At 42.2% G+C, this 21,124-nt stretch overlaps 3 protein-coding genes across 7 annotated transcripts; 1 reads left to right on the forward strand and 2 right to left on the reverse strand.

Moving 5' to 3' along the window:
- The first annotated feature begins 1,147 nt into the window (after positions 1–1,147).
- Positions 1,148–5,639, forward strand: prodh2 (proline dehydrogenase 2). The gene is made up of 11 exons (XM_080482347.1): positions 1,148–1,333; positions 1,591–1,923; positions 2,280–2,470; positions 2,681–2,807; positions 3,145–3,216; positions 3,323–3,403; positions 3,507–3,650; positions 3,748–3,914; positions 3,994–4,104; positions 4,352–4,440; positions 4,575–5,639. Exons 2-11 carry the CDS (start codon positions 1,693–1,695, stop codon positions 4,742–4,744), a joined length of 1,383 nt encoding a protein of 460 aa, XP_080338473.1. The 5' UTR covers positions 1,148–1,333; positions 1,591–1,692; the 3' UTR covers positions 4,745–5,639.
- Positions 5,640–6,320: 681 nt separating this feature from the next.
- On the reverse strand, positions 6,321–13,896 carry eif3c (eukaryotic translation initiation factor 3, subunit C). Of its 2 annotated transcripts, none has more exons than XM_080482121.1 (23): positions 13,777–13,896; positions 12,168–12,285; positions 12,014–12,079; positions 11,740–11,929; positions 11,527–11,652; positions 11,334–11,385; positions 10,984–11,093; positions 10,757–10,887; positions 10,501–10,651; positions 10,242–10,345; positions 9,983–10,124; positions 9,643–9,768; positions 9,154–9,247; positions 8,825–9,012; positions 8,513–8,737; positions 8,232–8,423; positions 7,939–8,110; positions 7,695–7,854; positions 7,543–7,608; positions 7,326–7,413; positions 7,085–7,250; positions 6,905–6,946; positions 6,321–6,656 (listed from the first exon to the last, which is right to left on the reverse strand). In XM_080482121.1, the coding sequence occupies exons 2-23, from the start codon at positions 12,263–12,265 to the stop codon at positions 6,577–6,579; spliced, it is 2,769 nt and encodes a 922-aa protein (XP_080338247.1). In that variant the 5' UTR covers positions 12,266–12,285; positions 13,777–13,896; the 3' UTR covers positions 6,321–6,576. The 2 variants fall into 2 exon arrangements, with proteins under 2 accessions (XP_080338247.1, XP_080338248.1); XM_080482122.1 differs by having other exon boundaries at positions 13,773–13,876.
- Positions 13,897–14,592: 696 nt separating this feature from the next.
- LOC308121049 (uncharacterized protein) lies at positions 14,593–20,272 on the reverse strand. 4 transcript variants are annotated; one of them, XM_080482087.1, is made up of 9 exons: positions 20,186–20,272; positions 17,049–19,355; positions 16,876–16,921; positions 16,538–16,657; positions 16,164–16,262; positions 15,860–15,946; positions 15,595–15,669; positions 15,211–15,282; positions 14,593–14,978 (listed from the first exon to the last, which is right to left on the reverse strand). In XM_080482087.1, exons 2-9 carry the CDS (start codon positions 19,335–19,337, stop codon positions 14,950–14,952), a joined length of 2,817 nt encoding a protein of 938 aa, XP_080338213.1. In that variant the 5' UTR covers positions 19,338–19,355; positions 20,186–20,272; the 3' UTR covers positions 14,593–14,949. The 4 variants fall into 4 exon arrangements, with proteins under 4 accessions (XP_080338213.1, XP_080338211.1, XP_080338212.1 ...); XM_080482085.1 differs by lacking the exon at positions 14,593–14,978 and having other exon boundaries at positions 15,111–15,282; positions 20,186–20,253; XM_080482086.1 differs by lacking the exons at positions 14,593–14,978; positions 20,186–20,272 and having other exon boundaries at positions 15,111–15,282; positions 16,164–16,259; positions 17,049–18,558.
- Positions 20,273–21,124: the final 852 nt, after the last annotated feature.

A 21,124-nucleotide genomic window follows, 5' to 3' on the forward strand; every position in this document is an offset into this window, starting at 1 on the left:
CACCTATGAAGGCACTTCATATTTACACTTTACTTACACCACGCGGACATAGATTATCGATTATCTAAATGAGAGAGAGAGAGAGAGAGAGAGAGAGAGAGAGAGAGAGAGAGAGAGAGAGAGAGAGACACATAACACATTGGTGTTATATATACACTCACATATATATGTATATATGTTACTCACACAAATATGATATGTGAGTTAGGTGTGAGGATTCTCGGGTGATTAAAAATCTGATTAAAAAGGATTGTGTAAACCCTTTAGGTGGGTGCGGGTATAATTGTCAGTAATACAATCAGGAAGATTTTTAATGGGCTTCAAATTTGTTGTGCTACAGAGGACACCAACACACCAGGCATACAGCCAGTGTCGTCAAGAACTATCTTTAGCGTAAAGAAGAAGAAGCGTGGAAGTGATAGTGTGGCCCCCACGGAGGGTCTATCTGAACGGGGTGGAGCCTGTCTGGGGTTGCAGGAAGAGACAGGGGGACCTCATCAAGCCTGTATCCACACAAGTGTTCCACATTACTGAGAAAGAAAAACAAAAAGGTAAAGAGTCACCCAATGCTGGTCTTCTGTTCATTGACTTTGAATCTTGTATTTTAACCACCTTCATTTTTAAAGCATTCTGCAGCATCTGTCTCACAAGATCCTAACATGTTTGCACAGTACTGTACCTCCATATTATAGGGGTTAATCAGTTCCTCTAACAGCAGCATTGCTGGACTTTCATGGAACACCTGATGAAGCTCAAACCCTTTCAAACATTAACTGAGTTCCCAGGAGCACTGTCACTTTTCTGCTTGGGTCAGAAAAGGATTTTTTTGTCATAAATGCACTCACATGAATAGTTTCTACTATGTGCTCTTTACAGATAGTCAAAACTGTATTTTAATCATAATGGAGCACATCTGTTGACCCATTTTCAAAATGTAATGCCAGAGTGCAGAATTCCCAATTACAGGCCGAATTAAACAACTGATATTTAAAGTTCATAAACTCCAGATTAAAAAAACTGTGGGAAAAAGGCTCCCATTCATATTGTTTATTGGCATATTGACAGATGTGATGGCAGTCAGACATTGAGACAGCCCAATAGTTTCTAAAGTCCCATTCAGTGACACATTAACCAACATGTAAACAGCAGATTAAACAGCAACAGACCAGCTCTTCAAACCTAGTGCCTTTTGGGAGACGGAGATGAACAGATTTCCCATTTATTTCCCTAACATTTTCTCACTTTTTTCGACTTTGGGGTAACAGAGTGTAACAGAGATCGACATAACTTTTCTGCTTGTTCAGTAAAACACTTTTTTTGAAAACAATATTCCGTAAGTACATTGAAACGTCTGCTGTTAACTGACTTTAAGAACTTTCTTTTGCATTTATTTGTGTTTGTAAGGCTGTATTATGTCTTAATTCTGATGTTTTTATCATATCTTTACAAAATGTTTAATAATTAGTCCTCTTTTGAAAGTTTTAGCTTCTATAATTTGTTTTTGTATTTTACGTGAAACACTTTGAAGATTGCTCCCCCAAAGATTAGTCACTATTATTAATAATATATATTTTTTTCTATTTCCAACAGGTTTTGAGACAAGACACTATTTAAACCGAGACAAACCATTATCCTTCCAGGATCTGAGAGTGTGGAATAAAAACATAATCCAGCTTGGACTTCCCTGGGACAATGTTGTTCTCTCGATTATGTCCCTCACTTCCTCGCCTTTTTTCACTGAGGCTTGCGGGCACCGTGGCCTCGAGGAGGACAGAAGTGGTGAAGCAGCCCGAGCTTTTCTCGGCCTCTCTGGCTTTTGAGGATCCCCGTGCCTTCAGGGTCAAGAGCTTGTGGGAGCTGCTCCGAGCCCTGGGCGTCTTTCGCCTCTGCTCCTTGCCAGTGCTGGTGAACAACTGTGGGAAGGTGAGACTTAAGTTTACAGTTATCATATATCAATTATAAAAAAAAAGCTCAGAGAAATCAAGACGTCCTCCAACAGGATTGTTGCTAAAGTCATTTTGTTTAATTTTGTGTGATTATAGTTGACATTGTGAAACAATTTGTATACATAACCTGAAATAAGACAATTTTTCCCATTCTTCCTTGACACCTCAGTTTCACACCTTCCGGGTTTAGATACCAAAACACTGAGTGATCATCATTGATGACTTTGTGTGTGAGGAAAAGAGAAAAAGTCACTGGGAATTCTTACCAACACAGTTTTTAACACCACCCACCATCCTCACCTAAATCACTCCTCATCTGCTCTTTTTGTCAAGCTGATGTCAATAACACGCACCCTGCTGGGGAGGAGAGGCTTCTCCTTGGTGCTGCGGCCCACTGTGTACGCCCAGTTTGTTGCTGGAGAGAATGAGAGCGAGATCTCTCGGTCCATGGAGAAGATGAGTTCTCTGGGCATGAGGCCCATGCTGGCGGTGCCTATCGAGGAGGACCTGGGAGAGAGCACCGGGTACGGCTCACTCTTATAACACAGTCCATTTAAAGTGGGACTCTTCCCAGAAAGCAATCAAAAACATACACTTAATGAAAACGATTTGGAAAGCTATTGCATCTGAATCATTTGACTGTTAGACACACATGAAAAAAACACTTGAGCTCAACACGTTATAGTTTTACACGGCGCATGTTGGAGTGAGGTTGTCAATTCATCCTCTTCCAGAGAGAAACGTTACGACGACAACATGGAGGCCATGTTGGAGTGTGTGCGGATGTCGTACAGCAACGCTTGGAGCAAAGACCCCATGATGCAGCTGAAGATCACGGCCTTGATCAGCCCAGAGCTCTGTGTAAGGCTACATCTTCCACCCCAAAGGCTGAATAGAAACTTACTCCACGGATAGTTTTGGTTTCTACTGCGAAATTTACTGTAATTCTGTATTAAATGTAAAAAAAAAAAGAAAAAAAAAAAGACAATTTTATCATCTTAAACCAGTCGTTTAAAACTTTCTCAATACACCCCGAGAGTGCAGCACTTGGCGACTTGTTTGTATTTCAACCATCTGTGTAATTCCCAGGCCTCTGAGCGATTATAATCAAATGTCAGGGGCAAAAAGCTGATAAGCTGTTTGGTGTGTCCACAGCCATTACAGGTTATAAAACAGCCCTCTGTTGCTTCTTTTAAAGGTGAAACTCACAACCCTCATGACACATCAGTCCTATGATCTAAATCTACTTGTCAGAGCAATGGGTGGAGAGGTAAGACCACAGCAAAAATCACTTTATCAGGCCTTAAACTCTGAAGCATTTTTATGTACAATTGATGTAAATTTTCCTGAAACTGTTTTGTTACCCCCCCCACCAGGGCGTTGCATTCCCTGGTTTAGATGAAAAGGAGGCCGCTCACTTCCTGTGTGGCCTGCGAAGACTCAACAAAATCGCAGAGGTGGAGAAGTTAACTGATCCTTCTGCGCAGATCAAGTTAAAATAATACTGTAAAAATCGTACTTACCATTTAAGAATGATTTCTTTTTTTTTGTCTTCTTCAGGCGAGTGTAAACAAAGTCAGAGTCCTTGTTGATGCTGAGTACACGTACATGAATCCCGCGCTTTCTCTTGTCACCATGGCAATGATGAAAAAGTTCAACAAGGATAGCGCCTGGATTTGGAACACCTATCAATGCTACCTAAAGGCAAATACCTATTTTTGTTTTTATCTAAGCCTCAGAGGAGCTTTCTAATCTTCTCTGAACATTACGGTGATTACGGGTCTCCGTTTGTGCCTGTTAGGAGTCAAGGTCTCTTCTGTTAGAGGCTCTGCAACTGTCCAAGACGGAAGGTTTCTGTCTGGGCGTCAAGCTGGTGCGAGGAGCCTACATGGACAAAGAAAGAAAGCTGGCAAAGCAGGAGGGCCGTGCCGACCCCGTTCACCAGAGCTGGGAGGACACCAACGACAGGTAGGAAGGTCACATCCAGGCCAACGCTGCACAGAAAACAACTGAAAACCAACAATCTTTCTTATTTTTGGTTTTCTAGTTACAATGGCTCCCTTGATGTGATGCTTGAAGTCATCTCGCAGAAACCTGAGAATTACAGGATTATCATCGCCACTCACAACGAGGAGTCAGTGAGACGAGCAGCCAAGAGGTCAGACTATGTGAAGTTATTGGTTTTTCCGATTATTGACAGTTGAGAGCTACAATAATTGCAAAAAACAAGTGTTGACAAGTGAAACAAAGCGGGAAGAAAGCGTTAACGTACACTCTCGTTTCTGTTAAAATGTGCTCCGCAAATTACATATTGGTGTAAGACAGACATTTGCAACGTCTCTTGGTGTGCATCCATTGTTCATTTGGAAGCATACTGTAGTAAGCTGGAGGCCTTTTGTCTTCAGGATGGACGAGCTGGGGATGGACAAAGATGGAGGCTCAGTGTGTTTTGGCCAGCTCCTGGGAATGTGTGATCACGTCTCTCTCACACTCGGTGAGCTACACTAACGAACCCTGGACGTTACACGAACATCCAAGAGTTGAGCTGTGACTAACCCAGTCATTTTCATTTTTCCCACACTAAGCTGTAATGAGTGTACTTCTCCCTCTCTCTGCTCGATGCTGCAGCTCAGGAGGGCTATGCTGTCTACAAGTCTGTGCCATATGGTTCAGTGGACGACACGGTCCCGTACCTGGTGCGTCGGGCCCAGGAGAATCGCACAGTGCTGCAAGGGATCCGCAAAGAGAGGGACCTGCTGAGGCGGGAGTTCAAGCGACGGCTGGGCCTGTCGGGATGAAGCTGATCGGCCGCTGGGACAGAGAAAGAAGAGGCACGGGTTCGTGTGTTGGTTGAAACCAGTTCTCAAGCAGTTTCCAAACTGGAGACATTTAGTTTGTCATTAAAGGTCAAATGAATATTTTCTAAATCAGGTCGACTTGAGTCCGATGTGTTGCTACAAGGACATGACTCCAGACGTATGGCTGCAAATGATGTGAGGATAAAATAGTTGCAGGAAGACTTGCACATGCAAAGAATCATGTATTTATAAATGATTGTGAGTATTACTATCTGTGTCTGTGATCAGATTTGTCAGTTTAGAATAGATCTATTATAACAGGACTATCTAGTAATAGATTTAGTTTTCTAATCAAAAACAAAAGCTATATGAGAAACACTGTTTGGACTGTGAGTCCAAAATTGTTTTGTGTTTTTAGAACAGTCACAAAAAAAGTCAATGAACATCTAAAATTATAGTTGAATTATTTTTTATTTTTTTCTCCATCACTCCATTTAGTGCCACAAATACACCAGTCATTGTTGCTAAGCAACAAGCATTTTCATTTCATTACTGTACATTAATGAATTATGTAGATTCCCATCGCTTGGGCAACTAGAAAAACACATGGATGACATGAAACCATTGAAACACTGGCGGCGTGGAGTGATAGTCATTTTCTGGTCTAATCAAAACTTGTCGGAGGTAACTGTTGGATAAACTAAGTTTTGACTTTTATAGTGAAAATATTAGCTATAAAGGCCAATAATTGAGAAATTAGGAAAATGAAAAATGCAAAACGAGAGAAAAAAAGTGAAAAGTAGTGTTTTCTGGTTGGGAGGTTTTGTCAACACGAAGCTTTTCAGTGTTTCAAATGGCTGATCATTGTTTCATAATAAACAAATACATTGAATACATCTATTGTTTGTTTTATTGACATATTAAAAAGCATCTTTCAACTAAATGGAAGGAATCACTTTGACAGGCTGTTTATGCTCGGATGAAACTCTCCAATCACAAACACCTCCAAAAGCTGAGGAAATAAAAACTCCCTCAAAAATCCTGGTCACTCAGTTAAATAGTGAGTCTGGTGATTGATTTACCTTCTGGCAATGTGCCAACAATCGGCACATAACACCAGTTTTACATAAAAACCATGTTTTTAGTTTGTAGCTCAAAATGACCTGATAATCATCACTTGCTCTTCATCATAGAAACTAAAGTTCTTGAGAATATATATATATATATATATATATATATACATATACAATTTTTGGGGATATTTTCAGAGAAAAAACTAAATGTGATTCTCTTAAAGTCAGTGAGGCACAAAATAATCACCTAGAACTGAACTTCAAGCCAAACCGAGGGGACGATTTCATTTTCTGCATTAGTTAACCTAATTAAATGCAAGTTCCTATTGAGTACAGTGTGAACATGATTCACTGCTGGCCTGACTTTTGTCTCATCGGAGAGGTAAGTCGGCTCAGCAGGTCACTTGAGACATTGGATGATTTTTCAATGCAAAGTTTAAAGGATCTCTCCTTTTTGTCTATCTCTGTTCCAAAAGTCTTATGAGGAAAAAAAAGGTCAAACGCAGTGTTGATATTTGTTTATTTTAGAGGCTAATAACACTTGACATGTCTTGTTGGCCAACACAACCAAACCACACTGCAACGCTGTTATTTTCTTTCATGATAAAACTCCAAAGCATCCAGAGATGAAGGGACTGGAAAGTAAAATCAATTGATGCAGCAGCAAAGAGAAAAGTGACTTTGGAGCTGGCAGTTCTGAGACTGTAGGAGACCCAGGCGATGTAATGGAATGGAGACTGCTTTTCGAGGGTCGGAGGATCAATAGTTGCTTTGGTTCTGATTCCTGTAGCCTCCTCGCTGGTAGCCGCCCTTGTTCTGCTGGTAAGAACCTTTCTGATCTGTGACCCAGGCGGAGAGGAAAACACCATTAATGCCATATTTAATCATGCAACAAATAAAGACTCCACTCACACGGGAGAGTCCACGTTTTCAAGGACCACCAATACTTTTAGTAAAATCATCCACAAACTTTAAACTTCAATGCATCACAACTTTGGTATTAATTAAACAGCAATAAGGTGAATCAGCAAAAAAAATTTAACAGCAAAGAGTAAACAAATGAATGTTGGAGTGTGGATTAATTTACCTCGTTGGTAGGACTGCTTCTGTTGGTAGCCGCCTTTCTGGTCTGTAATACAAAATAAAATAAAAAATAATTAAACATTATAGCTTGAACCTAAAGATCCAGGGAACTTTTACCCGAGGTATGAAGGAGACCTTTATACCTTTGGAGTAACCGCATCCGAGGCCTTTTGTCTGAACTCACCTCGGTTGAAATATCCTCCGTAGACGCCCTGTTTGAGGTCGAAGACGCGCTCGTTGTTCTCCACCAAGCTGCCGAGCTTCTCCGCCAGCTGCAGGGCCATGTTCTGCAGGGAGGTTGGCTCCGTGCGGTGCATCACCACTGTCTGTGTAGGCTGGTCGAGTGACGCCTGAACAGGACGGGAAACGCACTTCAGCACTCCAATACACCAGAACAAAGATTAGTTATAGAATTAAAGACTCACCATCAGTTCCTCATTGATGATCATCTTGCTGATGATGCTGTGCACTGTGGGTATCTCCAACTCAAACATCTCCGACAGAGTTTCCATGCTGGAGGAAATAAATAATGGGACATGAATATTAAAAAAAACAAAAAACTTGTTAGAAGCATTTCTCGTTTTCAGAAATACAAACTGTAGCTTCAGTTCAGTAACAACCAAAGCTGGAACCTTTGCTCACCTGATGGAGTCATAAACGCTGCTGTATGTGAAGAGGTACGTCCTCAGCGACTCCTCTTGTATCTTCCTACAAAAATGTAAAACAACCAAGGTTGTTTTAATATTACAATATTGCTAAGAAGTAACTTCAGGCAAAATGCAATAGCCGCCGACCTGACGAGCATCTCGCGCACTCTCTGCGTCTCAGGAAACAGGTCCCAGACTTTACTGTTCATCTTCTCGTTGATGATGAACGAGTGGCAGGTACGCCAGTCTCCCATCTTCATGGCCTTGCTGGCTGCCACCACGTGCTCCCTCATGCTCTCTGGGGGTCCTGGAGGACAAACACGGTTCGCGTCTCTGAATTCTTTGAACATCAAAGCCTCCTACTGAGAATCTTAGCAGACTTGTTCCGTACCCAGAAGTGGCTGTCTCTCTCCCACCCTCAGCTGGTGATGGAACTGCTTGCTGATCATCCTGCGGCGGGCGTCGAACTCGTGCGCGGCCATGTAGGGGATTTCCAACAGCATGGCCGACACTAGGTAGACACACTCCAACAGCTCCAGGTTGATGTGCATGTGGAACGGCACCTGTGAGGGAGGCCAAATGTCATTGTGATACCGTTCTGTACACGGCAATGCGATTTGGTCTGCTCAAATTAATTACATCGACTTTCACTGTTATGAATCAGCACGTATGCAGATGACTTACTTGTCTTCTCTTTTCGATCTTTTCCTGCTCTGCGTTCCTCTCCTGCATGTTCCTCATGAGCAACCCTTGACCCAGGAGCTCCTTGGCTCGGCCAGACGACTGGATGTCCAAGAGTGCATTGTGGGCGTCTTTAATCATGCCCTGTCTAAAAGCACAAATTCCAAGCTGGACCATGGTTCTGTTGTACAGGATCTAGAAAAAAATAAAAAATAAAAATAAATAACGGGTTGTTTAATATCAATTTGCATTGATAATTTGCGGAGCTTGTTGCATTTGCATACCTGTACAGGTGGGTCAGCATGCTGGATGTTGTCCTGCAGGTGGCTCATCAGCATCAGGTCGCGTGCCTGGTACCAGCGCGAGTGGAGAGCGTGGTGGTAGATGTGGCAGAGTATGGCACAGGTTCGGATGCGGTCGGTGCGATCCTTGGAGTAGATGAACTTGCAGAGACGGTCCATGATCACGGCGCTGTCCTCGCCTTCGCTCTCCTCCTGGTCCTGTTCAGACTGCACAGCAAAACACAGGACAGGTCAGCACAATGCATTTGATCACCTGAAAGGCTCCAGCCTTCCTGTGTCATTGTGCTTTCTTACCTTGGTCTCTTTCTGGAGGCCCAGACTGCGTCTGTGAGCTTTGTAGTCAAACTTGTAGTAGGTGTGCATGATTCTGCGCAGGTAGATGCGGCAAATCTCTTCTGTGCTTCCTTTGGTCTCCAAGTAGTTGAGCAGCCGGTCGACGATGTTACAAACTCTCCCCTCGTCCTTCAAGTTATCAACATATTCTGAAACACGCATAAACGAGGAAAAAATATATATGAGCAAACAGAAAGAACAAAAAAATAAATAACTACGAATTCTGAAACAATACTCCTGAATCCTAAACCTTCACTTTTGAACATTGGATAGATGAATCGCAAACATACCCTGTGAGTGAGGATCTGTGTTCTGCATGATCTTGGTGAACTCTTCATCCATCCTCTCCACCAGCGTTAAGACACAGCCACGCACACGGAAAGGCTGAAAAACACACACAACACAACTTGAAGTACATCAGAATCTTTTTTTTTTGTTTTGGGTTAACTTAACACACACGAAGAATGACAGCTTCGTGGTGGGTGGGGGTATCGCACAACCTCAGCCAGTCCCGTCAGGATATTGTGGAAAAGTGTGATTATAAATTATAAGAAAATAGAGCTGTAATTTAGCTTTAGGAATGGGAGATAGTTGATGCATTCAATAAAGAAATATTATTTGTCAAGTGATTCACTGGAATTGGACTTGAGTTAGTTATGATGCCCAATTTTTTCTTTTTAGAAGCACTGTTGCAGGATACAAAAACAGACAAAAAAACCAAACATGGTAGCTCAGATTCATCAAGTCACACAGAGTGGGAAAGAGGCAGGACGGGTTACCTGATCAGTGAGGATCAGACTCTCACTGTCCTCTGCAACGTTCTCTCCAATGAAGATGCTGTTGAATTCAAAGAGGATGTCCAGCAGCTCGTCGATACACTCCAGGCACTTCTTCCACATGTCAGGCTACAAGAAAAAGGACGACACTCACACCTGATTCGCAATCTCTTTCAGTTCTACTATTTGAGACTTAAGCTGCATTAGTGGACATGCTTCTGTTGTTCTCACTTTACCCAAGTGTATGAATCGTCACACAATGCAACGGAAGGTTGTGCTACAATCGTCTGTTCTGTCAGAGGTGTACATTTATAACACAACAGTCTTTAAAAGCAGCTCTCACCTTCATGAATGCTGCCAAATTGGGATTGTAGTCATACAGGGAGGCAATAATGTTAAACTTAATCTTGACCAGGATGCCTTGACCCAGGTTATTCTCAGCTGCGATGGCTGCCAGAGCGTGGAGCAGTTCAATCTGGGCAGCCCTGGAAGACGGAAAGAAATCCATCACAGAAACCTGAGCAACAGTGACTTCAAGTCATTCTGTTGTTGATTTGATGAAATGAATAAATAAAACTATAAAGTGAGCGAGAAGCTGTTACCTGTCGGTGCCCTTCTTGCCTCTTGCTTGCAGGATTTCATTGAGCTTCTTCACCACCACTGGGACGTTTATCTCAGTGCCTTTAGCGAACATCTTAGGCTTCTCCTAATTCAGTCCAGCAGCAAAAAAGAACAACAATTGAAGGGTTTTCTGTTTGTTACTAAGGCACATATTTTGATTAATTGTTATAATAATTTAAATTCTAGTTTTTTGTTTGTCTTGTTTAAATAAAAGTAAACAATTTCATCACGTCTGTGTACCTTGACCAGAGGGACGCCTCCCTTGACCTTTTCCCAGCCTCCTTCAACCTCCTCTCCTCCCTCCTCCTCAATGTCCTCCTCAAGACGCTCCTTCTTCTTGAGCTTCTTCCTCTTCCCGATCTTCTTTTCACCCTTTTCACCCTCCTGGGTCCTGGGGGCAGACACCATGTTTTTGTTTTATTCACAAGTCACTTCGAGCTCAGGACAAGAAACACATTCATCTATATACCATTAAACCAAAAGCAGAGAGACTCACTTCTTGAGGAAGACCATGGCCAGAGAGGAGCTCTTTCCTTCACCATCATCTGAACTCTCACTGCCACTGTCGACGGTGTCCGAGCCCCAGTCTTCATCGTCATCATCATCATCACTGGAAGACGACTCATCCTGTCAGAGGTAGACGAGGGGTTGTCACTTTTAAGCCGAGGAATTAATACAAGAGTTTCGCGACTAATGCTTGTTGGACACTTGTTGGTCTTTTACCCCGGATCCCTTCTTGAGGTACTTGCTGGCTTCTGGAGCCGACTCTGGCTTTTTCTTTAAAAATGACTTGGCGGAAACTCCGTCTTCATCGTCGCTGTCAGAGGAGGAGCCTTGAGGTACACAATTCACAGTATATGTCAGAAATGAGGCCTGCAAAGAACTTTCACATTTCTCAACAATTAACTGCAGATAGAAATATTTTCATGATTGAAGTTTGTGATAACGATTATCAAAAGTGCTGCGGGTCACAGAGTGATTGCAAACCCTTTCTTTGTGTAGATATAGTGTCGCAGCCGCTCATGTTCTAGCAGGTTTTCGCGATCATTACAATGTAAAAACAGCCTGCTTACCAGAATCCCCAGCCTCCTTCTCCTCCTCCTCATCGGCAGACTCCTGTGGGTTCTACCAGAAACAAAGGAGACCATCCCATAGTTGTTTACACAGCCTGACCGTCTATACCCACTTTTTCACATTCACACCAGGAAGCTGCCTCGTCCTGACTCACTCAACTCATTTCGTTGAAGCAATAATTGCTGGAATTACCTCCTTGTATGCAGCAATCTCTGTCTCGTAATCTCGGTTGTACTTGCGGATCTTCTGTCGGAGAGTACTGAGGGCTTTTGCATTGTTCTTGTTCATCTTCCTCTTCCCCTCTTTGTCCTCCCAGAGCTTGAGAACCAATAATGTTGAGTATTAGGTGCAAATGTCACCAAATGTGCTTTCCCAGAGTTATCCGTTTGACGTTGAACTACTGACCTGATTCAGATAGTCCTCCAAATCAGCCAGGAGGCGAATATAGAAAGAGGGAACACCCTCTTTGTCTACTATATTCTTGCTTTTGAGGAAGGCTCGGCATAGCAACTCAAATTCCTCCAGACATTTGGCCATGTCACGAATCTTCATAGCATTACGGATGGTCTTTATCAGGTTGGTCAACTCTTCAAATCTAAAATCAAAAGGAAATGCTATAGTCACAACCAAAATGATTAGTTCACATAATCTTTCAGAAACGACAAGGGAAAACACACACCGCTTGTCTTTGGCGCTGCGCACCACTCTTTTGGTGTCCTCCTCATCGTCACTAAGAAGCAGTGACCTGTGGGAATATAATGGGTGACCGAGATGAATTCAGGAAGAATATTTCAAATGTCAAGACAGTGAGACACATCAAGGTTTTCACTGACTGCTTGAACGTAGTCCCGGGTGCTTTAGGGGTGATCTCATCGGCGGATGAGGACTCCTCTGACTCGCTGTCAGACCCAGTAGCGAAGAAACGAGACATTGCGGAAGGCACAAGTCAATCTGCAAGGCAAAAAATAAACACAACTTATATTATTGAACCTAATTTAAGAGAGGTTGTCATAAATGTACAGAAAAAAACAACTAACAACTTATTGACAGCAGGAGTGGGTGGTAATTCTCCAGAATGAAGTCTATAGATAAGGTAGAGCAATCGGTTTCACTCACATCTGCTCAATATGAATTTATTACATGTCTTTATTAAAACCATTGAGACTGGTTTCAAAAAGCTATAGTTCCAGTTCTGCATCAGTAAAGTATTTCTTTGAATGTTTTGTCCGCCATCGCCGAGTTATGTTACAAATCATTCAACACAGCAAAGGTGGGTTAAGGTAGATCACAAATCAACAATCTACACTTAAAAATCGAAGCTGTCACTTAAAAAAACAAAGCAAAACAGCTGCGTTTCAATGCATATTTAAATAGACACAAACAAGCAAAACAAACAAACAAACCAAAATGAAACAAATCTAAAGTTAAATTTGTTTCCTACCTCCGGTTAGGCAACACAACTGTAGCTGTGCTTCTCTTTGGGATATTTGTCAAACTGGTTTACTCTGTACTTATACTGGCATTGAAGTGTGATTTGAATGTGCTTTTCTTGATGTTTTACATTCATTTATGTGACTTGTAGTTTCTTTTAAGCCTGTTTAGTCTTTTAGATTTCTGATACTTCGTGTTTTTACTTTTAACTGCATTACTTTGCATTAAACTTTGTTTAATCAGTTTTAGATTAAATTAAACCCAAGGCGATAGCATCACACATTATTTTTGCAAATGTTAGAGGTTTATGTGACAAATGACCCTGAAAGCTATGTCTTGTGGAAGTTTATGTTCCTTGTAAAATGCACGAGCAGTGGTCGGAAAAAAGAGATGCCCAAAGCAAATTATGGTAAAACACATTGTAAAAAAAACAACTTATGAAACTCTGATCAAAGCCTCAAAGAGTATGAGAAAGCACAAGTAAGTTTTCTGTGACAATATTAATGATGATTTACTTATGGTGGCTTGATATTCACAATGTTTTGGGATATATTTTTGAAACCTTTGTATCGCTTTAAATTTATTTGTACACAATCTGCCCTTTGGTGATTGTTTTGTGCCTTATGGTTGTGATAAAATGAACGTTACGGCTGTTATTCTAGTTTGTTTTGCGTTAATAGATAAAATTCCTAGCATTTTAAGTCTTTGGCTAAGTGTGTCAGTGAGCTAACACCACGTAACTGTACCAGATGGACAACGCGTAGTAAAAGTTAATCATAGTAAGAGTTATTTAAATATACACAATATGAATACCCGCCGCAACATTTTATTAAAGAACCGACGCAGACGTGTCTAACAGTAACGTGGCGCGGTCGCCGGTGCTATGCTATGCTAAGCTAAGCTAAAGCCTCGGGAAGGCAAAGCGGCCTCCTCGCATGTGACGGTCCACACTCTTCATTTAGGGCAAGTATCGCACAAAATTTCGACAAATACTCTGTCAAACTCACTTACGTCCTCGTGGAAACGTTGCTGTGGTGTGTTTGTCCGCGTGTGACTGTTATAAAATCCAGTTTGGCTGAAGTGCGGACAGACGAAACGTGCGTCGGCCGCGCCGGAAAAGGGAGAGACGGGAGGGAACTGCGCATGAGCCGTTTGAGAATGTCGTTGAGCTCTGACTTCCGGTAGTGGCAAACTAACGTCAAGGACCTTGACAAGATAGTGCAGTTGGCTGTACCAATCACTTTTAAAAAGGGTTGATAACATTTCTTCACTTCAGGGTTTTATATTGAAGTATATTTAATATGTTTGGCAAACTAAATAAACAGGGGTTTCCACAAACTTTTCCTTCATTTGTGCTTCTTTGTGTAAAGCGTCTGAGTGAAAAGTCAAAAGGTTTAAAACTTGAACTGTTTAAATTGAAGATTTTAAAGAGGTATAGGCTAAAGACTTTTAAAAAGGTTCCCCATCCGTTTACATAGAAAAAAAAAGGTACAAAAGTTAAAATATTTTAAAAGTCTAAGATATTAAAAAGTTCCAACAGAGGAAGGAAGTCTCAAAAAAAGATGCACATTTTGATACTTGAATGGTTCAAAGGGTTAGGTTTAGGACAACAGGCGCCTAGGCCAGTCAGAAAATGCTAATAATTCTCAGAATCAGCAATAAATCACCCAGCGTTTCCGGCCCAGAGATCAACACGGGCTTCAAAACGTTACCGCCACCTCGTGGCCAAAAGTGATACACTGCCAACAATCGATACCAGTTTAAGATTCTGAACACAGAATGAGACTGAAAGTGAAGATAACATATATACACACACTCAAGCCACTCCAAAGTTTACAGCATATTTATTTTGTCATTATGAAATACAAAGGCAGAAACATGTACATAAACATTTTATTTTTTAATTTAGTAAGTATTAATACACATGTATATATATCAGACCTGCACATTTATATTCAGTGTTTGCATTATTCTTTGTGTGTAATTCTTTTGTCTCGTATGTGCGTGTCTGTGTACTGATGCTGAAAACTATGGATTTCTCCACTGTGAGATAAATAAAGGTATATCCAGGTAAAGCAGGACTTTGTAAAGTAAGGCATTTTGTACACATTTCAATAAAACATTGAATTTATTAAGCACATTGAAATAAAATACAATAAAACACTCGTCTTTGACATTACACTTTCAATTGTCTTCTTTATACTTCAGCAGCTCTGAGGGAACAAAAAGAAATCACCACTCAGCTTACACACATCAGCCTAAAACCAATAAAAAGACTGAGCCAGACAAATATTCACACAAAGTGTACGGTCTGATGTTCAAAAGTTCAGGTTCTTTTGAAAACGGCTGCAGCCAAACCAAGCTGGCACACTGACAAACAAGCATGCAGTCATTCCTGCCCAGAAGAACTCATAAAACACACAAAGCCACAGCAGTGATGCATACCTTCGTTCAACCTCTTTATTTCTTCTCCCATCACTTTGATTTGCTTTTCCAACTCGGCACAGTTGGCACAACCTAGACACAACACAGAATTAGAACGAGGAGAAGAAATTGTTTAACATCGATATCGCAATTCTCTCAGAACAAAACCCATCATTATAAACCACTGAAATTCTTGGTCATCGACAGGAATTCTCCCACTGGTGTATATCAAAGAATTTAGCCTCCAACATTTTCCCTTTGCAGATTTGAAACTAAAGCAACTGGGTTAACGCCCTTCACTTCACTAAGTAGTCAGAAAGAAAAACACATCTGTTCTTTGAGACTTGTGGAGGCTCAACATTTGCCTGGAGCAGGTGAAACTGTACAATTACTTCTGGAACACACCATGTGTTTGGGCATTGGGACCCCCCCTCTGACACGATGCTGCGGGTACAGGATTGCTCGATGAAACAACAGACTCTGGGGAGATGAAGAGCATTAGATCGAATGTGTACGTTACACATCAACTCTGCTGATTCCACTTCAAAGAATCCCAGTTAAACATTCACACAAGTAGCAATGGGTTTCAACTTTACTTTCTGTACAATCCTGACCAATTTGAGACTTTTGTAGATGGTCCTTTCTTTTTTATGAGCAACTAAGTATTTACCCATTTTCAGTTTCTTCGATGGTGCAGCCTCATTCCTTGGAAAGAGACGTTTCTTTGCCATTATAGTCTTTGGTGCAGGATTAGTGACTGTATACACAGATGAACAGAAACAATTACACAAAGTGGTCGGATTGTGGGATATGCTGATTTATATCGTGGCAGTTAAGTTTTAAAATGACTTAACATTGCCCATCTCCTTTTGATTACAAATACCTCACCTTTAGGAGTTACAGATAAATTTGCCTCATAAAGATCAAGAGGCTGTCCATGTGCATGCAGGAATCTTGGCTCTAAACCAGCTTACCAGGAGCCTGGGATTTTGTTGTCACGGCTCTTTGACCGTTTGCAGGCGGTTTCAGGGCTCTGGCTCTGCTGGCAGAGTCACAAGGAGCCGACGGCACTGCTGTGTAGACGAAAATAAATATTAGTACACGTTAAAACACATTATGAGCGGTTAAGGACATGTATAAGAAACCCCAATTCTACTGGATTAGAATAGAAAGTGGACACCAACCTAGGAAATTTGTGGGTGTTACAATAGGTGGAGGCTGTATCTGTATCGTTTACTTGTTTGTTATTAGGGTTAGGAAAACATTGTTAAAGGAAAATGCCAAACTTCGATAAGTTTGCCACAAATTGTCACGGTGGAGGCCCAAAGTCTGGTTATAGTCCGCATACCTGCAGGTCCACAGAGTTTCTTTGGCACTTGTGTGTTGCCCCTGGCTGCAGGCATCTTGAGACCTCGGGTGATTCTCTGGATGCCCGAAGGTATGCCACTCTCTTGTGGCTTCCGCAAACCTGAGACGGGAAGTTTTAAACCTAATAAGAACATTGGGGGCGGGGGGGCTGTACGGACTGACAAACACTGAGCTCATGCTAATGCTCAGCGTTCAAAGTGCATTCATAAAATGTCTAGAAATAACAAAAAATAGCCATGCACTCTATGTGATTCAGTCACTTTAAACTAATGAAGAATAATTTCACAATCGATGAACCAAAAATAACACAGTGCCTACCCGTTGTTGTAGTGCGCAAGTTGTAGGCGCATGACGCTCCTGTGGTCTTTGAAAAAAAAAAACGACAGAATGTTAGTGTGTGCTTCGAAACACTTGTTTGGTTTCAAAACAAATTGGCAGATCAAATGGATATTTTACCAAACATCACAGAAACATGGAAATTCAGGGGATACCTCTTTGGGTGCATTTGAAGGAGCGGCATTTCTGCAAGCTTCCGTTGGGGCTCGCTGCCTCGTCAGGGGCAGGCCAGAGGTCGCCAGCTGAAAACGTCCTGGGAGGGCGGAGGTGGATTTGTTCTTTAACAACTGCGATGAAAGCTTTACAGAAGGCAGACAATGTTTTGCAACATTGGATTCCCGTGTGATGAATGTTTTGCGGTCGCAGACGATGTTTGCTGGGCCTTCAGATGCCACCCGAGCAGCTGGTTGAGCGGGCTCCTCACCCAGCAGTTTTTTCTGTGCTGCTGAGTTCCTGCCCTCCGCTTGCTGGGGAATGTCTGTGAACACTTTACAGTTTACAATTGGAGTTGAAGTGACCAGAGACTCTACCCCTAAATCTAAAGTTTCATCTAGATTGAATGTGTTAAGCTTGTTCGTCTCTGTATTTAGGTTTTCATGAATGATGGAGTTGTCGTAGACGTCAGTTAAAGCTAGAGTAGATTTTGTGTGATCTTTAGTTTCACGTCGAGCAGCTGCAGATGATCCACCTAAAACAGGATCAATTTCAAATGTGCCCTCAATGTTCTTTGTATTGTCAGCAGGTTCTGAGTCTTTATTCTCAGACTGCGCAGGAAGCTGTACTTCAGAAGCGCCTTCTTTAAGGCTCGTGGTTAGATTGCAGATTTGAGGAGAGGGGAGCCTGTCCATTGTCTTCTGAAGATTGTCCCTTGAGCTCGACTCTGACAAAGTTACTGACCGAGTCTGTGTAGGTGGCTGCTCACACTCTGAGGCATGCTTTTCCATTGTCTTCTGAAGGCGGTCACTCGAGCTCGACTCTGACAAAGTTACTGACTGAGTCTGTGTAGGTGGCTGCTCACACTCCAAGGTGTGCTTGTCCATTGTCTTCTGAAGGCGGTCACTTGAGCTAGATTCTGACAAAGTCATCGAGCCAGACTCTGCAGGTGCTTGTTCACACTCGGTGTGCTTGTCCATTGTCTTCTGAAGGCAGTCACTCGAGCTCGACTCTGACAAAGTTACTGACTGAGTCTGTGTAGGTGGCTGCTCACACTCCAAGGTGTGCTTGTCCATTGTCTTCTGAAGGCGGTCACTTGAGCTAGATTCTGACAAAGTCATCGAGCCAGACTCTGCAGGTGCTTGTTCACACTCGGTGTGCTTTTCCATTGTCTTCTGAAGGTGGTCACTCGAGCTCGACTCTGACAAAGTTACTGACTGAGTCTGTGTAGGTGGCTGCACACACTCTGAGGCATGCTTTTCCATTGTCTTCTGAAGGTGGTCACTCGAGCTCGACTCTGACAAAGTTACTGACTGAGTCTGTGTAGGTGGCTGCACACACTCTGAGGCATGCTTTTCCATTGTCTTCTGAAGGTGGTCACTTGAGCTAGATTCTGACAAAGTCATCGAGCCAGACTCTGCAGGTGCTTGTTCACACTCCAAGGTGTGCTTGTCCATTGTCTTCTGAAGATTGTCACTCGAGCTCGACTCTGACAAAGTTGTTGAACCAGACTGTGTCGGTGGTTGCTCACACTCAGAGGTGTTGTTGTGGAGATCAATAGTGGCCTCCACAGCAGTGTCGCTGGCGTTTTGAAGAGATCGACTTCCCGTAGCGCTGTGCTGCACATCACTTGAATAATTTTCCTGAATAGCAGAGCATGTGGGATTCTTAATGAGGGATGTTTCGGTGGCGACTGGAACATCGGCTGGTTGGGAACATGGTGTATCCTCAGCTGATGAGGTTTCAGTTCTTTCAGTAGTTCTTCCTCTTGGTGGTGAGTCATCACCACATGTCATATCAAGGAGGGTAATGTCTGGAAAGTTCTTCACATCCAGCCAGAACCCTTTCCCTTCAAGTTTGGATAATTCAGGAGGGGCTTCAGAGCCAGTCTCTTTAGTGGTCGTAACTGCAGTGACGATCGTAGGAGGAGAGGAGTTGCTGGGAGCAGGCTTGCGACTGTCACAGGGTGAACATAAGCTAACGGTCTCATCAAGGAGAGTAATCTCTGGTAAGGTTTCATCATACAGCCAACTTGAAGCAGTTCCTGCGCCCATACCACCAAAAGGAAACCGAGGAACATCCTGCAAAGGACTGACTCCACATTTTAAGGGTTCTGGAGGAGGACATTTATTGGCAATATTCATGTGTTTCAAAAATGGCGTTGGAGCAAATTCCAGACGAGAGAGCCGTGAAGTCGGGGTTGAAACGTTGTGATTCGCATTGGGCACAGGCAGTATATTTTCCCGGCAGTCATTTTCCTCCATGGCTATCTCAGAATATGATGTTTCCATTGTCCGTTAATTTCACACCTGCAGATTAAAAGCATAAATTAATCAATGCATCATCATTACTTTACTTAGACTAGTAATATAAGTAATACAACTGTCAATGACTAACTTTAATCAGATCTCAAAAAAACTGCCTTTTTATGTTTAAGAAGCAAAATAAATCAGCTTTACTACATTTTACATAATCCAGTCACAGACAATTTTTTATGATTTAACTTACAAATGTCTACTGCAGCATTACAATGATTCTGTATCGTATAGATCGTTTGCACTGACGTCACGATATTCCCATGATCCTCTCTGATTCGCAAGTGCCCGTCATCGTTTGTGACAACTTTTATTTACAACCTGTAACTGTTGAAGATGGCGCAAAATGGGAATTATATGCGTCATTGTCGGGCGTTCTAACAATTCTGCTGGCAACAATGTGTTGGTTTTTTTTGTTTGAGGGGATTTTCAACACAGAATGATCTAATACATAGACATACAGACACACATGTAAATAACTGAAGGCTCAACATGAGGAGGAGCCCACCACAGCCAAACAGGACGAAAACACACGTTCGGACACACACGTCATCCACACATATTCAACATTGAGGAGAAAAGTGGGACGAAAACAAATCCACACGCAGAAGAAGGACATAAATTCACAGAACCAGGCCTGGTCAGATTGGCAGTTTGATGTTCTGGGGCTGTCGCACATCAAAAAAAAAAAAAAGCTGTTTGTCAGGTCTTTTCGAAGCGACATTACGTACCGGCATGGACATACAAACATTGCGTACCGGAATGGACATACAAACTTAATACGAAATAAAACCGGTGAGGAAGACGTTACAGCTTTTACTTACCTTCCAAACAGAGGAAAAAAAAAGAAAAATGTTTGCTCGACGAGTGACACCGCTTCAGTTTGAACATCACGCAGCTTCACGCTGATTGGACAGCCCTTCTTATTTTCTGCTCTTTCTTTGTATTTCCGGTGAACTGGTCTCAGTTTAATGCATTACTGCCCCCTACTGGTGAACCAACATCACTGCATCCCTCAAAAGGAGGAGACTGTTGGCCTCAATTCATGAGTTCACTTTCAATGGAGGCATTATGGATAATTCATTTCCAATAGTTTCTTTTTGATAACTTTCTTTTTTGTATTTTTTCCAATATTATACATGAACACAGACCAGGTGTCCCCTGGCTAGCTCAGTTGGTAGAGCATGAGACTCACAATCTCAGGGTAGTGGGTTCATGTCCCACGCTGGGCGCCACCGTCCCGTGGGCTCACCACCTGCAGGAAGGTTCTTAAATGGTGCGATGTGACCCCGAAATGGATAAGCGGAAGAAAATGAATGAATGAATGAATGAAAAAAAGAACAGGTGAGGGCCAGATATAAGTACAATTATAAAATATTATCATCAAGGATATATATATCTTTGGGAATCATGGGACCTCATAATGTCTCCTGAGAAGAAATACACACAAATTTCCACAGAAGCACATATATAAAAAAAAATCATCTATGACGTCTTTCAATAAACAAATCAGAACAAATGAAACCAGCTATTGACTTCAAATGCATGTTTTTGGACTGTGTGAGGAATCTGGAGTACCCACAGAAAACATGCAAATATACAGAATGTCCTCCTGGCCAAGCCAGAACTCAGTCTGTCAGCATTCTGGCTCAGAGGCAAAGGTATGATCACTGCACCGCTGTTCAGCCAGAACAGCACATTTTCTTTGTGGACCTCATGATTGAAAACTTATTTTGGATAATCAGTGTTAAAAAGTTGATGTC

Source organism: Lipophrys pholis (assembly GCF_963383615.2).
Source record: "Lipophrys pholis genome assembly, chromosome: 1".
NCBI lineage: Eukaryota > Metazoa > Chordata > Actinopteri > Blenniiformes > Blenniidae > Lipophrys > Lipophrys pholis.

What these genes read in the sequence shown, in the direction of transcription:
- prodh2 (XM_080482347.1), top strand. Translation starts at nt 1,693, where the DNA reads ATGTTGTTCTCTCGATTATGTCCCTCACTTCCTCGCCTTTTTTCACTG. An exon ending in TGGTGAACAACTGTGGGAAG is followed by an intron (nt 1,924 to 2,279) that starts GTGAGACTTAAG and finishes CTTTTTGTCAAG; the next exon opens with CTGATGTCAATAACACGCAC. An exon ending in GTGAGACGAGCAGCCAAGAG is followed by an intron (nt 4,105 to 4,351) that starts GTCAGACTATGT and finishes TTTTGTCTTCAG; the next exon opens with GATGGACGAGCTGGGGATGG.
- eif3c (XM_080482121.1), bottom strand. Translation starts at nt 12,265, where the DNA reads ATGTCTCGTTTCTTCGCTACTGGGTCTGACAGCGAGTCAGAGGAGTCC. An exon ending in GTCTGATCCTCACTGATCAG is followed by an intron (nt 9,248 to 9,642) that starts GTAACCCGTCCT and finishes TGTGTTTTTCAG; the next exon opens with CCTTTCCGTGTGCGTGGCTG. An exon ending in AGCGTTTATGACTCCATCAG is followed by an intron (nt 7,414 to 7,542) that starts GTGAGCAAAGGT and finishes TATTTCCTCCAG; the next exon opens with CATGGAAACTCTGTCGGAGA.
- LOC308121049 (XM_080482085.1), bottom strand. Translation starts at nt 19,337, where the DNA reads ATGGAAACATCATATTCTGAGATAGCCATGGAGGAAAATGACTGCCGG. An exon ending in CTTCAAATGCACCCAAAGAG is followed by an intron (nt 16,922 to 17,048) that starts GTATCCCCTGAA and finishes TTTTTTTCAAAG; the next exon opens with ACCACAGGAGCGTCATGCGC. An exon ending in CTTGCGCACTACAACAACGG is followed by an intron (nt 16,658 to 16,875) that starts GTAGGCACTGTG and finishes TTCCCGTCTCAG; the next exon opens with GTTTGCGGAAGCCACAAGAG.